The sequence below is a fragment of the Leptinotarsa decemlineata genome, unplaced genomic scaffold (genome assembly GCF_025532065.1).
Source record: "Leptinotarsa decemlineata unplaced genomic scaffold, Ldec_3_MD MMD2_P_RNA_scaffold_4, whole genome shotgun sequence".
In the NCBI taxonomy this organism is placed as follows: Eukaryota; Metazoa; Arthropoda; class Insecta; order Coleoptera; family Chrysomelidae; genus Leptinotarsa; species Leptinotarsa decemlineata.
Window position 1 is genome coordinate 2,156,115 of NW_027412531.1, and position 17,608 is coordinate 2,173,722.

Here is a 17,608-nt window from a genome sequence, read left to right on the forward strand (position 1 = left end):
CCAGAGATTTTCCACAGCGTGTGAACTTCAGTCAGTGGTATCTACAAAGTATTGCACTAAACCTGCAGTTTGAGACACAAATTTTGTTCACAGACGAAGCAAATTTTTCTCGGAATGCCATTCAAAATTTCCATAACAATCATGTGTGGGCTGAAAAAAATCCCCATGCAATAACCGAAACCCATTTCCAACACCAATTTTCGGTTAATGTATGGGCAGGAATTATAGGTGATCTTTTCTACCAGGACGCCTTGATGGTCGTTCTTATTTACACTTTCTCGAAAAAGACTTACCTGGGTTATTGGAAGATGTGCCACTTGCGTTAAGGAATCGAATATGGTACATGCACGATGGCGCCCCTGCTCATTTCAGTGTAATTGTCCGAAACCATTTAAATACAGTTTATCCTAATCGTTGGTTAGGTCGCGGAGGACCTCAGCAATGGCCAGCAAGATCCCCCGATCTCAACAGTTTATGGGATCACCTTAAAACTCTTGTGTATAAAACTCCCGGTAATACTTTAGAAGATTTAAGAGAGCGAATAGTTGCCTCGTGTGAAACTATACGAAATACGCCGGGAATATTTGAACGGGTGCGTAATTCCATGCGTAGAAGGGCGGAAGCATGCATACTAAGTGCAGGTGGCCACTTCCAACAGTTTTTATAATCAGTTTTGGTATTATTACTAATTAACAAATTTGTGCTATTCGTTTAGACTTACTGTCACAAAATAAAATAAAACTCGTTTTTGTGAAAACAGCCCAGCAATTTTGACTGCATCCCCAACATATATATATATATATATATATATATATATATATATATATATATATATATATATATATATATATATGATGCAACAATATTGTGGGAGGACAAAAACCCAGCAGAGCTACATAAAAAGACATCATCTGATTTAGAAAAGGTGAAAATTGGTATGATGCTAATTTATTATCCTTGAATATTTCCAAATAGACAATGATATCTTGGAAAACAAATTGAACACAAAATTTCTTGGTGTCTATACTGATAATAGGCTCAAATTTGATGAACACGTCAGACAACTCAACAGTAAAATCTCCTCCGGATGTTATGCAGTGAGGGTGGTTTCTAACGAGCTGGGTTTTCACACAGCAAAAACGGTTTACTACGCTTTATTGAATCCCAAATACGATATGGAATACCATTTTGGGGAACATGCAGTGCAACCCTTCTCTCATCTGTGTTGATACAGGAAAGGACAGTAAGATGTCTCTGTCAAACTTAGGGAATCATGCAGAAATCATTTTGCTGCCAGTAAGATTTTAACCGTCGTTGCACTGTTCGTTCTTGAAACTGTATGTTTGGTCCACAAACATAAAACAGAGTTTGACTTTGTTTCTTCTCCTTATGCTACTCATAATAGCATATTTAATATTAGACTCCCTATACCTAACTCAACATTAATTAAGGATTCCATTTTTTATTATAATAATAATAATAAATCGTCTTTATTGGTGAAGGTACAAAATAGGCGCAGTTTAGCCAAAGGCTACACTTACACTTAACCTAAAATGTACAATTCTAATCAACTAAAATGATAAATACAGAGAAAGACACGATGAAAAAAACGCATCACATAATAATAATTTATATCATAGGTATCTAGATGACATAGTGTGACAAGGTAAGTGAAGTTAAAGGTAAATTCAGAACACGGCACTCAATTCCTGTTGGTATTCAGGAAGTGTTTTTCAGAAAGTGTTTTTTCAGAATGATTCTTAACTCTCCCTTCGAAAGTTGCATACAATTGTATAACAGTGAGTTGTAGAATTTGATGGAGAGATAAGTGAACGACCTCTGAAACAGTGACGTCTTATGACGAGGGACATGCAGTTTATTTTTTGATCTTACATCCATTGAATGTAGCATAGACCTAGGAATCAGTTTATTGTAAAGTGATGTGGGAATTTTGTAACTCAATACTTTGTAGACAAAATTGCAAAGATTATAATTAGTACAATTATTGATCATTGTCAGCCAATTTAATTCTTTGATTTTACTCGAGACATGATCGAATTTTCTTAAAGAATAGACAAGTCTACAACAGAAGTTCTGTACCTTCTGTTTCCGATTTAAATCAAATTTACTTAAAAGATTGCTGTACACAATATCACCATAATTGAACCGTGATAAGACCAACGACTCAGTGAGAAGTTTCCTGATTGGTCGCCTGAAAAAATATCTATTTGAATAAATCAGTTTGAGAGTCCCAAACGATTTTCTAAGCAAATCATTCAAATGCAAATCAAATTTTAGGTCAAAATCAAAAATAATACCTAGGTTTTCAATGGAATTCACAACGGGAAGTATGGTGTTCTCAATTCTAATTGTGAGATGTTGTGGGACTATAGCCCTATTCTTTTTATTACCGAAAAGCATCAAATGGCATTTATTCCTATTCAATTTTAGATTATGTTGCGCAGCTAAATCAGAAATGGTTTGTAGGTCGGAATTGATGAGATTTTGAATAGTTCCATAGTTGTAGATGTTTGAGTTGGTATACAATTGCGAATCATCTGCATAGGCCTGAACTTTTGAGTGCTTCATAGAATTCAAGATGTCACTGGTGTAGATTATAAAGAGTAAAGGTCCTAAGATTGACCCTTGAGGCACACCAGAAGTAACATTCCGAGTTGACGACATTTCATTATTATAATATACCGTTTGACAGCGATTCGTTAGATATGAAAATAGTAGCAAGGCTAACTCATCCGAGAATCCATAATATTTCAATTTGAAACATAATAGAGAATGATTTATAGTATCAAATGACTTCGAAAAATCTAAGGCAACTAGAGCTGTCAACTCTTTATTATCAAAGTTTCGAATTATGTCATCTGTAACCTGAACATGTACTATACCCACTTCTGAACCCGGCTTGACAATCAGGAATAATATAATTTCCATATAGATATGAACTTACTTGATGATGAATGAGTTTTTCTAATATTTTTGAAAGCGTAGAGAGAATACTTATAGGACGGAGGTCAGTGTAGTTCACTGGGTTCGAAACTTTACTCAAAGGTCTGACAATGGCAATTTTCCATAGATTAGGAAAATAACATTTTTCTAAGCAACAATTCAAAATATGAGTGAGAGAATTATCTATAAACGGACTACAATAGATAATCATATTGATGGATAAACCATCAAAACCAGTGGCATTCGATTTGATAGTAGCTAAGACTTCTTTCATTTGATTAACTGAGATGAATTTTAATTTGAACACACTTTCTTGATTTTTCAATTTTGGATATTTATTACTATTGTAGTATTCTAGGAGGTTGTTATTAATATCATCATCAATAAATACTGAAGCAAAATAATTATTGATTTCTTCAGGATTTTGCAAGGGAATTGGTAAATCAGTATTACTTTTTGTATTATTAATATTCTTTAGGTTTCTCCATAATTTTTTAGAGTCTTTAGATTGAAATAAATAGTCATAATAAGCCTTCTTCTCGCTACGAACAGATGAAGAAACAGCGTGAAGTTTCGCAAATGTTTGTAGTGTTCCCAGTCAGCTTCTGATTTTGAAATTTTGAATTTTGCAAGAGCTTTGTCTCTTTCTTTCATCATTATTTCGATGGGATATGTCAGCCAGGGAGCTGGAGCTTTCGTCATACGTGCTGTCTTGACAGGTGCATGTTTATTAAAAATAGTTAGAATTAGTCCCGTGAAAAATTCAACTTTGTTATCAATATCATCTATTGTATAAATGTCCTGGAAAGGTGCACTTACTAAATCTGTACAAAACTGATTATAATTAAAATTCTTGAAATCCCTAAAGGTATGAATTTTGGGTTTTTGTTTGGGACAATCAATCTGAATTTCAATAAATACCAGGCAGTGGTCCGAAACAGAGCTTGCATCTTTCACACGAATTTCATATCTGTAATGAATATAGGATCTAATAACGTCATACAATTACTTACAATTCTAGTGGGTTCATTGATGAGTTGTGAAAAACAGCAGCCCTCAAAATACTCCCTCAGAATATTGTTGGATAACAAGTTCACATTCGTGTCCCCAAAACAAATTATTTCATCAACCATAGCAGTTATCTGTGATAGGGAATCATCTATAGAATTAATAAAGGAAGCCTTTTGGAGGGCGATATAAGTTTCCAATTGCAAACAAGATATTATTCATTTCAATTCGTATCCAAAGTTGTTCACAATGTTCATTGATGCTATTGAGACCAAACATTGTTGACGATATGTTATTCTTAACATATATGCCTATTCCTCCACCTCGAGTTGATCTATCCATTCTGAAAAAAGTATATCCAGGGATAGCAACAGTTAAGTTATCCACTAAATCAGAGAGCCATGTTTCAGAGACACCCACTTTATCATATCCATCAATAAGATCCAAAACCTCTGTAAAATGCGGTAGAAGTGAGCGAACATTCAATTGACATATTTTCAAATTGCTAATCATATTAAACTTTTATTGTTACTCTATATATTGGAACATCCTGTAAGAGCGAATATTATAAGCAGATATCCTTGAGTAGTTTTGAGGAAACAACAATTGAAAAAAGATAAAAATCATTCACAAAAACCTCCTTTAATATATCAATAGGTGAGTTAGTAAAAAATGCACAGTTTTTCTACACTTATAAAAAAAAATATTCACGATCAAGTGAATTTACAATATTTTAAAAAATAAAGAATAAATAGCAGAATCTTAGGAAAACCTATGGTGGAAAATTATTCAATCTCTCACCAGTCGATATAAAATATCCAATTCTGACCAACGTACAATTCAAGAAAACAGTTAAAAATTTGCTAGCTGATAGACCCTATTATAGCTTGCAAGAGTATTTCAATGAATCTTTTTAAACATGTATTCCATTTTATATTTATTTTTATTGTATTTGTACCTGTTTTATTCAAACCTTTATTAATTGCCAGTTTTTATCTATACACCATTAGTTATGCTTATATTTATACCTACAAATATTTGTCGATGGGATACAAAATCTTCTGACAATAAAGTATATTTTGATTTGATTTTGAATTGATCATTTATCCTCAAACATCCAGAAACACATACAGTTAATATCTACGCTACAGCTAATATCTCACTTGACGTGTGAACCAAAATCGATATCATACAGGCCAAGTTTTTAATTGCGCTACGTTAATTGTCGTTATTCTTAAACAATCATAACTCTTGAATTAATGTAGCAAATTTCAATAGAACTGGCCGATACTTGATGAAAATCCATATTCAAAAAACTAATGAATAGAGTTTATTCTATGATTTTCACTATAAGGGTTTTACAAAAACCGCGACACGTGTTTCGCTATACAATAGCTTCTTCAAGCATAACTGAAGTTACTTCTAAATTACACCTTATATACTATAACCTAGTGACTATTCGTCTACCTAAGTAATAAATCTACCTGAGAAAATATACCTGTAAAAGTCAGGTATCAATACATTTTTCGAAAGTCTACCTGTAAATATAACTTACTATTATTACCTGCGTGTGAACAGGACGAATCTATACATTTTCTGGATTTGACAATAGCGAAAGTTAACAACAAACATGATTTTTCAATTTATCGTAAACCGGCACATACAGATATTATCATTCATAATTCGTCCACCCACCCATATCAGCAAAAGGTAGCAACTTTCAACAGTATGAATCGCAACTGATAAATGTACCCTTGTCAGAAGCGAATTTCAATAAAGAACTGAATATAATAAAGCAAATAGCCGTCAACAATGATTATGATAGTGGCCTGATACATTCTTTATTATCAAAGAAGTTATACAGTCAAGCTTTGAAAGAAGTTTACCCAATTCGAAAAGAGGAGGATAAAAGTTATAGAACCTTAACCTACTTAAGCCAACCCACTACAAACATTTCAGATGTGAATACTGCTCTCAAAACCAACAACAACTTGGGCATGTATATTAAAAATAACAAAGATAAAGGTCAGTTTCAGAAAAATCAGGAGTGTATACATTATCGTGTGAGTCATGTCCGATGTTTTATATAGGTCAAACTGGAAGAACGTTTAAAACCCGCATAAAGGAACACAAATATAGTTTTCAGAACGGAAAAATAAATTCCACATATGCCAGTCATTCAGGTATATTTTTTCAGGTAGATTTATTATGTAGGTAGACGAATACTTACTAGGTTATAGTATATAAGGTGTAATTTAGAAGTAACTTTAGTTATGTTCGAAGAAGCTATTGTATAGCGAAACACGTGTCGCGGTTTTTGTAAAACCCTTATAGTGAAAATCATAGAATAAACTCTATTTATTAGTTTTTTTTTAAATCTCAATACCTTCGCATGGTCGAATGGGAAATAAAACCCTTATCAAATGAGCTATCATTCACTACCCCATGCTAATTAAATTTTTCGGAAGGGTTGCTCCCCTTCAGTAAAGGATGAAATCAGGAGTGAACTGTTCATACTCAAATGTACATTGTAGAAATAAAAAATTAATGTGTTTTGGTGATTTTCCTAACAAGAGTTCAGTAATGAGTTAGGTAGGGGGAATAACACGCATGATTCGCTCTGTATACAGTGTGTCCAAGATAAGGATCCTAAGCATGGGAATCTCAGTACCTGTAGGAGATACAGCTTAGGTTAAATTAGGAAAAAGTTGTGTTCTTTAAAGCTTATTTACATGCCGTTTAGAAACTTGAAGAATTTTCATGGCCTGCTGAGATATTTGGGAAAAACAAGAATTTGACAATATCAATTTTATTTTTTTCTGACTTTATTTGAAAAGATATCAAAAAACGAATACCACTTTTTCATTGGCACTTTCAAGGTACTACACGATGGTATTTTTAGTTTTCATATCCGACGTTTCGTTTTCAAAAAACCATCATCAACTTTATTTTTTTGAATAGCCCGAAAAAAAAGTACACCCTGTATCTGATTCCACTTTTTATTACGAATTCAACGATGTAACACATGCCATTGTTTTCTTTTTAGTTCAAGGGAAAATTGCATTTTTTCTATTTTTAAAATGTATTTTTAAGTAGGTTAATAATGATTTTTTTAAAGTAATGAAAACAACAAAGAAATTAACGCATTTTTATTTAATTCAAAGGAGGTGTTCAAACAAGTTTCCGTTATTTTCCAAACATAAGTATGATCTTCTAACTGTAGAACTTAAAACATCAAGTAACATCTCTGGTGTAATACTGTTAAATGCGACAGTTACACATTATCGTAACTGCTGTTCAGTTTCAAAAGAATGTTGGTAAACCCGGTTTTTAACAAAACCCCATATGAAGAAGTCCAGAGGAGTTAAGTCAGAGGATCGCGCTGGCCAAGACACTTCACTAAAGGTTCCAATCCACCTTCAGGAAATCGCTGCGAAAGATATTCTCGAACTTGTCTAGAATTATGTGCAGGAGCACCGTCTTGTTGAAACCAACAGTTATTGACCTGTGCCAGAGGTAAATTATCTAAACAGTCTTCTACATAGTTTTGCAATAAATGATGGTATCGTTCAGCGGTCAAAGAATTATAGTAAAAAAACGGACCTAGTATTTTAGTTCCTAAAATTGCACACCACATATTAAACCCAAAACGTTCTTGATGTCTTGATATTTTCTTAACACGCGGATTTTGCTGAGCCCAGTAATGCGTATTGCGGCGGTTGAAGATACCATTATTAGTGACCATACTTTCGTCGGACCATATTATTTTTGAAGGGAAATTATAATCTTCTTCACACGCGCGTGTATACCATTCGCAAAAATTTCGGCGCCGTTCGAAATCCCCTGGTTTAAGTCCTTGGCAAATCCTAAATTTATAGGGGTGATATCTATTTTTATGCAAAATAAATTGAGCTGTGGATTTGGCTACTCCTACATTATTTTCGATTTGCCTAGTTGATATTTCAGGGTTCTCAACAACTGCTTGTAAAACATTATTTTGGGCTTCTTCTGAAGATTCCTTTTTTCGAGATGAAACAGGCTTTTTAAATGAACCATATTCTTTTAAATTTCGAGCCAGCTCTAAGAAAATGGACTTACATGGCTGCTTTCTTTCTGGATATGTATTAAGATACATTGCTGCTGTATTTACAGTATTTTTGTGGCACAAAATGTAGCACGTTAGCATGTCAAACTTTTCTTCATGGCTATAATGCTCACCCGGCATATTCGACGATAATAACACAATATTATCTATTCAACAATAAACAATAATAACGACAACAGTAACAATAACTCTAAAAACAACAACTCGATAAACAGGCTAACAACAACGACAATTACTATTTTATCGTGTAATTAAATAATATTTGACAGGCTCGGTGACAGGTATTTACGTCAAAGCATTTGTTTGCAACGCCTACTTAAAGATTTTTCAAAAATAGAAAAAATATAATTTTCCTTTAAACTAAAAAGAAAACAATAGCATGTGATACATCGTTGAATTTGTAATAAATAATGGAATCAGATACAGGGTGTACTTTTGTTTCGGGTCATATAAAAAAATAAAGTTGATGATGGTTTCTTGAAAACGAAACGTCGGATATAAAATCTAAAAATACCATCGTGTAGTACCTTAAAAGTGCCAATGAAAAAGTGTTATTCGTTTTTTGATATCTTTTCAAATAAAGTCAGAAAAAAATAAAATTGATATTGTCAAATTCTCGTTTTTCCCAAATATCTCAGCAGGCCATGAAAATTCTTCAAGTTTCTAAACGGCATGTAAATAAGCTTTAAAGAACACAACTTTTTCCTAATTTAACCTAAGCTGTATCTCCAACAGGTACTGAGATTCCCATGCTTAGGATCCTTATCTTGGACACACTGTATATCCGAAAATCAAGTACCTAATTATTTCATCAGCTCTCTAGTTTCAGTATTTTTTGAACCATTGTATAACATTACTAGATGCTGAGAGTTGAACGCGTTTATCTTATGCAGGGGTGATTATTCTCAGAGCATAAATTGTAATAAAGGTTTTTGTAAGGTTTCAGTACGTGCTCCAACAAAACTTTTTGCCTTCCTCACCCCACTGGCAATAGAAATATGGCTTTACATGGCAGGCGGGTACATTTTGGTATCTATAACAATTTGGATAGCAGCACGATTTTCGATCAGAGAGTGGAAAGAAATAGAGCCTTGTGAGGAATGCCTTCCAAATAAATGTACCGAGTTATATGGAAACGAATGGAAACATATCTCAGACGATGAAACCTCAGAGATACATAGCGAAACGGAAGAAAATGATTCAAAAGAAAAACAGATCGTATTGGCGAATGATACTTGTGATGAATATGAAGAAGAATATAGTTTAGAATGCAACAAAAATTTCGTTGAATTCGAAAATGGATTCACTATAGGTAACGCATTTTGGTTTGCTATTGGATCTCTTATGCAGCAAGGATCAGATCTCAATCCGAAGGTATTTCATTGATCAAGTGATATCGCTAGAGGTAGAATGCTTCCGCATTATTGGTTCAATGTAATTGTAAAAAGAGCCATAGTTCACTTGGAATATATACCAATGTAATTATATATAATATGATGAATCTTGTTTGAAGGTGATTGACAATGTTTCATGATGAATTTCACTAGTTCGGACTTCCATTGTCTACTATATAAAATGATTTGAAATCCCTGAAACAATTAAAAAAGAAGAATTAAAAATGAATAGCTGAAAATAACAATTATATTGAGCAGAAAAAACCTGAAATGGAATAATAGTGAAATAAACTACAAGTGAAAATATAACAATTGAATAAATAAAAACGAAAAAATAAAGGAATGAAAAAAGAAAATGAAAATAAAAAGTGTAGAGATTCCAAGTCACGTTAGTTCACGACGTTTCGATTGTTAGTATCTACAATCGTCTTCGGGTAGTGACTGGACTGATTCCTCCGAGAGATGACTATTTATAGGTCGTTCAAATACTTTCACTTATCCCTGCTTTCCATTTCCCGCTTCACTGGTTCCGTGGGAGATGACCGTTTTGGCGGGAGTTGGCCATTTTTCGCTTGATGATGGGTTTCCATATGTTGCGTATTTCTACGCTGGCCTGGCTGAATACGTTGTTGAACAACATGTATGCGGCTTCCTTGAATTTTCTCCTGAACCAATGTTCCTCTCTGTGCAAGATCTCAGCTTGGGACCACACGATGTTATGTTGATGGGTCCAAAGATCTATTCTGCTATTCCTAATTTGCTGGTTTCCCCTCGCTGTGTGTGCTTTTTGTGCTCGGCAATGCTAACATTCAATGGCCTCTTAGTTGCACCAATATAGGATTTTCCGCACTCACAGGGTATCCGGTAAATGCAATTCTTGGAATCGCAGTCCGCGTTTGGTGGCCTGGTTTTCGTGAGGCTGCTACGGATGTGCACTGGATCTGAAACAGGTTCTGATGTTGTACATGGAACCAATTTTTCTTATCCTCTCCGATAATCCTCTGATGTAGGGAAGTGCAAGCACTGGTTGTGACGGCTTCTCTTCCTTGCGAGGCTCCTGCTGTCTTTTAGCCAAAGTATTTTCTACCATCGCTTTGGAGTAGCCATTCCGTTGAAGATCATTTTTGATGATGTCTACTTTCTTCTCAAGACCTTCCTTCGTATTACAGAGCCCAAAAGTACGGTCCAATAGAGTCTTGATGATTCCTCTTTTAGTCGATTGATGGTGGTTGGATTCGTGGTTCAGATACTGTCCCGGATGAGTGGGTTTTCGGTATATAGATGTTTCCCACTTAGTGTCGGTCCTCTTCACCAAAACGTCTAAGAATGGCAATTTGTTGTGGATTTCTTTCTCCATTGTGAAAGTGATGGAAGATCTCACGCTGTTGATGTGTTTCAGGAAGGCGTCTAGTTCAGTTTTCCCATGGTTCCATATTATGAATTACACGGGAATGTAGGGTTACATATGGTATTTTGAATGATTTTGTTTCCTTATAAATTGATGTTCAGCCTGCTAAAACATCAGACATTACAGTATTAAGAACAGTTACTGAATATTTTCGTTCATTTGAAGTTTTTATTTTGTAGCATCGAACCATGATATCTATAACAAATAAAGCTTGTAAAACTTGGTCTACAACTATTTCAGTTAACTGTTTGAGTGGATTCAAATTTAAAGGAGAAAATGTGTTATACCAACATGTTGAAGTTAATATTGAGTTTTTATTTGTATAACCTATACCATATATTTTCCCAGACTACTATGAACTACAAAGATCATGAAAAGTCCGTTACTGTTGCTACTCATGAAAAAAATACTGAATTTTGTCACATACGGGGTAAATGTATAACAAAATATTTGTAAAAATGAAACACACTCTTCACTTATCTGTACTCAACTGAAATCCAAGTTCAGACTAGCATATTTCTGGCTCCGGCTAATAGATGACACAAGCATATTCATTTAAATAGCGATTTTAAAACCTACTGTCACAATTGCCCCACCTTATCAAAAACTGAACGTCAAAATCACATTATGGAGTTGATTTCCTATAATCCCTATACAAAAAGTTCCATACGCATAGTATGGATGATAAGTGGAACATAAACGGATACCAAAACTCCCCCTCACACAAATTACGTGCTATAACAAGTTTTCCTAAATAACTTCTTTCGATCAAAATATCCCCTTCTGAAATATTAACCGGTGATTTTTTTATAATATGATGGTACCACGTAAGTCGCAAGATGTCAGCTTTCTTATCTTCTGATGACCCTACCAAACAAAAACATCTCAATTCTACACTTTCTCGCGTGAGCAATGTTCTTTTATGTCTATACGTTCGTGAACGGAAATATCACTTCGATAACTTGATGGTGTGTGTGTCCATATTGAAGATCAACTGCTTGAGATGCATGCCTTTCTTGCATCATCTTCGAAAGTCATGTATCCGTTACTTGTGGAATTCTCAGCTGATGATTGTTCAAAAATTCATTTTCCGGTTTGAGAAACATTACTGTGGTATAACGACTATATTCATCTATAGAATCTGACTGCCACCATGTGTAACTCTTTGAGACAGATTTTACCTCAGAACTGTTGAATTTGAGCCCTATCGAACTCTCGTTTCTAACAGCTCCAATCTTGTATACTCATTTGTCCCAATGTTGAGTGACAAAGTTCAAATTCAGAATTCTCAACTTTGATACTTCAGGAAAGCTCCTCTTATGCTAGCATAGTGAAGCCCAGTGGATCTGGTAGCCTCTAATATTGTATTTTCTCCCTCATCTTGAATAAGTGCACCACATTATTTCGTGAATATGAACTCTTTCTGTATTTCACCAACTGATAATAACATTATAGTCAGTTTGGGAACGGAGAGGGTTTGAACAAGGTTCACCAAATTGTTTGTTCGAAATTGTGCTTTTATCAAACCCATACCTTGGATAGCTGCCGTTTATTCTTCTGAAGCTAGTTTTAGTATACCTTGGTTAGACTTTTTGAGGTCTAAGCAGTTTTTTTCATTGTAGCACATGTTTGAGGTGCTTTCTGAGTTCAAACCCACGATTTTTTTTATATTGTGTTGATGTTGATGCAGAAATACATGCTTCCGTTTTTAATGAAGATTTTTCCTAGGTTTTCGATGATATATCGGCAATTTTTTGTCTTGTGGTTATTTTTGAAGCACTTCCAACATTTATGTTTTGATTTGTTATATCTGTTTGAATTGGACTTGTGATGAAACTGTTTTATATTTGTGATCCATAAAATGCATTTTCTATAAGACGAAACATCGGCTTATCATCTTTTCAGCACCAAATCTGGATAACATTATAAGATGAACCACTTCATTTGTTCATAAAATTACTACTTTATGTCACGAGTTAGTTTAATCTACTCATGTTTTCGATAACAGTTCGTAATGACATTCATTCGCTCACTTGGTATATGCATACCAAATTTGAGAAACACTCTACAGAGTCGAAGTAGAAATTCAAATATTTCGGGTTTTTCAGCATACAATCATCATCACAAAATAAAAAAATAGATATATTTTCAGAAGAAATGGTTTCCAAATTCAATATCTCTGTTTTCATACAAAAAATGTGGGAAACTCACAAAGGAAGGAAAAAAGCAATTAATTTCGAAATAAACTCTCCACGAAGATGTTCAAATCATGCGTAGAAGTTACTTTCAGATACAAATTGAAGAAAAGTCTTCTATAAACAACTATTCTTCAGCACCGATCTAAATAACAACATTGAATATCACAGTGTTCCATGTGAGTGTGATTTCATCTCTTTCTGATACTGAATAAAGTAGCGTTTCTGTGATTGTTATATTAAGGCTGAGTTGATAATTAATCTCTATCTCCTAATGGTTGGTGAAAGGAGCGCTTGAGGTTCCAGATGAAATTTCACCTACATGGAACACTCTCATCCTCAATGGCGGACATCGATGTTTCTATATTGCCTCTTCCGCAACGATTTGGATAACATTACAACATGGCGGATATCGATGTTTCAAAATAAGACACTTGCAATAAGATGTTGCAATAAGATGCAACTATTTCTTGACCAGCCGGAGGTCCAGATCTTAACCCTATTGACTTTTGCTCCTGGGGTTTTATAAAAAAAGAAGTGTATTCTGTTGAAATAATTGGCGAACAACAACTGAGGCATCGAATCATTGAAAGTGCAAATCGATCCCGTCAGAATTCTATGACCTTTCAAAAAATTCCGTTGACCTATCTATCTAAAACGGTGCCGAATGTGTATTCAGGATAATGGAGACTATTTTGAACATATATTGAAAAAATGATGAAATGAGAAATGAAAATTTCTATGTTTGTTACCACTTTTATTAAAAAACATAGAAATTTTCATTTCTCTTTTCATCATGATCTCCTACCACGTAGTAACGGCTATATCCATGAATTCATTAAAAAAATATCACATATTTGTACATATTTTTAGTACCTGCAAATAATATGAATACTCAAAATTTTTGCCGCATGTCGACAAAAACTGGATTTCGAAAAAGTATTGAGCCAATAGTGTCACAAATGACAGTATGTATGTGATTGTTGAAGCAATGGCTTATTTATCTGTAGGAACAACAGCTAACTGAAGATTTTTTTGAACGATAATGAAAAATAGCCTGCATCTCAATAAAAACTGGATCATTGTTAATGAATAGAAAAGTTTGAGTTATTTGTGTGCAAATTTGCATTGAGGTACCTTATATCCAATGGAGTTATTTCTGACCAAAATTTTTGATGTTCCTTTTTGTTACACCCTATATAGTAACTAAATCACTGTTGAACTATAGTCCGTTCATAATTTGTAGATAGCTCACTGCAAGTTTGACCCTCATTAGAGAACTGAAATACAGAGAGGACAGCTAATATGATATAATAACAAAAACCAAACTAAAACTGGCAGTTTAAGATGTTTTCGACTAACCCACCTTGTATCTGAAGAAATACAATACAGCTATGAAACTTTTAATCCGATTATGTAGGTATTTTGAGTGGAAATGAGTGACCAGTGTCGTAGAGTATATGATTGAAACATTAGTTACTTTAAATAAATAAATATATTCTTAAACTATAGGTACTGTAAACTGTATTTTTAATTTAAAAAAAATTCTTTATTTTATTCAAAAATAATAAGTTACTTGTAATTTGTAAAAGATACATTTATTTAATTAATACCTATTTTTAAATGATATAAACTACGATTACTTACAAAACTATTCAAATTCAAAATAAACAGGATCATCTTCGGAATCCGAGTCGTCTTGCAGGTTAATAATTAGCGGTTGTGTCTCTACAGTCGCATCAATTATATTGTCAAGATCCCACATTTTTTGTTCTTCTTCTATTGCATGTCTTACTACATCTCGCCAATTTTGTTCTGTAATATGTTGTAAAGACTCATATAACAATTCACGTACAGCTTGTATTTTATATGACGTATTTTTTCTAGCCACATAGCTTTTCATTTGTGCCCAAATGAGTTCAATTGGATTTAATTCGCAGTGGTAGGGTGGAAGTCTAAGGACTGTGATGTTTCGTCTTTCCGCCATTTTGTCAACTACGTATTTCTTGAACTTAGATTTGTGTTGCCGGGCAATTTTTAAAAGTTCTGCTTTAACCATTCCATCTTCGTAAGACAGGGACTTATTCCGCAGCCAGTCAATGATATCCTGTTTCTCCCACGCAGTCGTTGGAAGTCTTTCAACTAGTCGTGAATGATAAGGTGCATTATCTAATACTATAATTGAGTTTGGTGGTATATGTTCAATCATCTGCTCAAAATACTCTTCGAAAACATCAGCTGTCATCTCCTCGTGATAGTCTTTTGTACTTTTGGATTCAAATTCCAACAAACCATGCTTAGCAAATCCTTTTTCACTGCCAATGTGAGAAACTATTAATCTACTGCCTTTACCAAAGGGTGGGGAAATACCAGTAGACCAACCTTCCATAAAGGCTTGCCTGGAGCTTGATATATTTTTATCTGTCCAAATTTTTGTGAGAGTATGACCTGCGTTTACCCACGTTTCGTCCTGATAGTAAATTGGCCTTCCTTCAGCCCGAAATTTTCGTATAGATCTTAGATACTTTCTTCTCCAACATATTATCTCTTCCCGGTCAATCAAAAGTGATTTTCGGTCTGATTTCTCCCACCGGAAATTTAATTCTTTTAAAACTTGCCACAATTTGGTTCGTCCGACATGAGGCAAATCCGGGTCGTCTCTAACTTCTTGTAAAATTTTGTTTAAGTTGGGTATTTCTTTTTTGTAAAAAAATTCGTGAATTTTCCTTCGAATACCATTTTTGGCAAATTCATCAATTTCAATAGGTTTTCTCCCCCTCTTTAAGTATTCTTTTGTATTTGGGTTAGCTATACCTTTTTTTTTCTTTCTGATAGGAACCTATATATTGTTGACTCCCCTACGCCCGTCATGTTGGCACAACTCTTGATTATGTTCTGAGAAACCAGAGCATCGTGAACGTTCAAAACAATAGTCTTCTCTCTTGGTGAATAGACAGACTTACTGACTGTACGCAACAGTACCGGTGTAAAACTTGATGATGTTGATGATGATGACGAAGCCATCGCAAGCAATCAAACAAAACAAGCAGGAACAAAAGGTACGTATATGTTTGTAGGAATATGAAAAAAAGTTACTCACGCACTGCACAAAATTCGCAAAATAAATATTAGAGACGTTAATTACTGCCGTAGACGCCGAAACACCAACGAGCCGTAAATTAAATGCGATTAAAAAATGTACTAAACCAAAAATTATTTTCGTTCGTAACAACTTCACCCTTTCAAGGCAAGTTTCGAATATAAACTGAAGCTTTATATTTAATAAAAAAAACACCTCAGGAACCTTCGCCTATGATTTTACGAGTTTTACGACCGTTTTATGACTTGGGCCCTCATTTTGTGCTATCGACAAATTATGAACGGACTATAATTAGTGAATAGCCATTCTTGAAAGAAGTGGGTGAAATCAGTTCATGTTTTTTAGGCCACTTCAACTCGGATCGTCGGAGGCATTTGGTGGTTTTTCACTCTGATAATAATTTCGTCATATACAGCGAATTTGGCCGCCTTCCTAACGGTCGAAAGGATGATTACTCCCATCGAAAGTGCCCAGGATCTTGCTGAACAAACCGAAATAGGATATGGAACACTTGAAGGAGGCAGCACTATGACCTTTTTTAGGGTAAAAAGCTCATCTGTTTCTTTATTGTAAATTTATTTGTTTTTCGAAACAATCACAAATAACCCATTTGTGTAATGAAATTTATGAATTTTTTCAGTTATGCGATGGAATCGGCTGATACTTGTTGAAAATCCATTACTGACGTATTCAATAAACGCTTCATTGTGAGATTTTCACTAAACAGTTTTACAAAAACGCAATACTTGTTTCACTATACAATAGCTTCTACTTTCTCAGGTAGATTCATTCATTAGGAAGTAGGCATAAAAGTAGGTAATATGTAAGAACTCCTTATCAATTTGTGTCCAATTTAAATTTGTTGAGGGTATTGTTTATTTCCTTTTCCAGTTAGTTCAGTTAGTTGTTTTTTTCAGCCTTGCATACCCTCTGACTTGAAAAGTTTGTTCTTATAGTATTTCCTCTTGCACATTAGTATTTTTATTAGGTATGTCATTATCCGCATTTTTTGTTAATCGGTAAAGTTCTCTCAGTTGTCTACCTTCCTCCTTGATGTCTTCAGTAATCCACTCATTTTTAGTTATATGAGATTCATATTTGATTGTGGTAAATGGACATGTCGAATCTAAAACGCACAGTAATACATTGAAAAAATTCCTGAATATAACATTAATGTCCAGTATTTTTTCATACACGGACTGATAAATTTCATCACTTAGAAATTGTCTCAAATTGAAGAAAAATATGAGCATAATTTATAAATACAAGTTGATGACTAGGTTTTTCAGAGTTTCATATTACGCAAGTAACCATTCGGGGTGAACTTTTCAATTCGCTCCTATTACACTTGAGGAGATTCTCGGTTGATCTTCATTTATTTATTTTACAGATTGTCGAAAGTTAGAAATGAATTCAAGAAACAGTATCTCTTCA

At 34.1% G+C, this 17,608-nt stretch overlaps 1 protein-coding gene across 1 annotated transcript in view; it reads left to right on the forward strand.

Annotated features, from left to right (window-relative positions):
* The window catches only part of LOC111516189 (glutamate receptor ionotropic, kainate 2), a 213,017-nt gene that overhangs the window by 157,059 nt on the left and 38,350 nt on the right, over positions 1 to 17,608 (forward strand). Inside the window, exons 12-13 of the mRNA XM_074186656.1 lie at positions 9,017 to 9,451; positions 16,520 to 16,717. Of these exons, the coding sequence (XP_074042757.1) occupies positions 9,017 to 9,451; positions 16,520 to 16,717 (633 nt within the window). The remainder of the gene's footprint in view (positions 1 to 9,016; positions 9,452 to 16,519; positions 16,718 to 17,608) is intronic.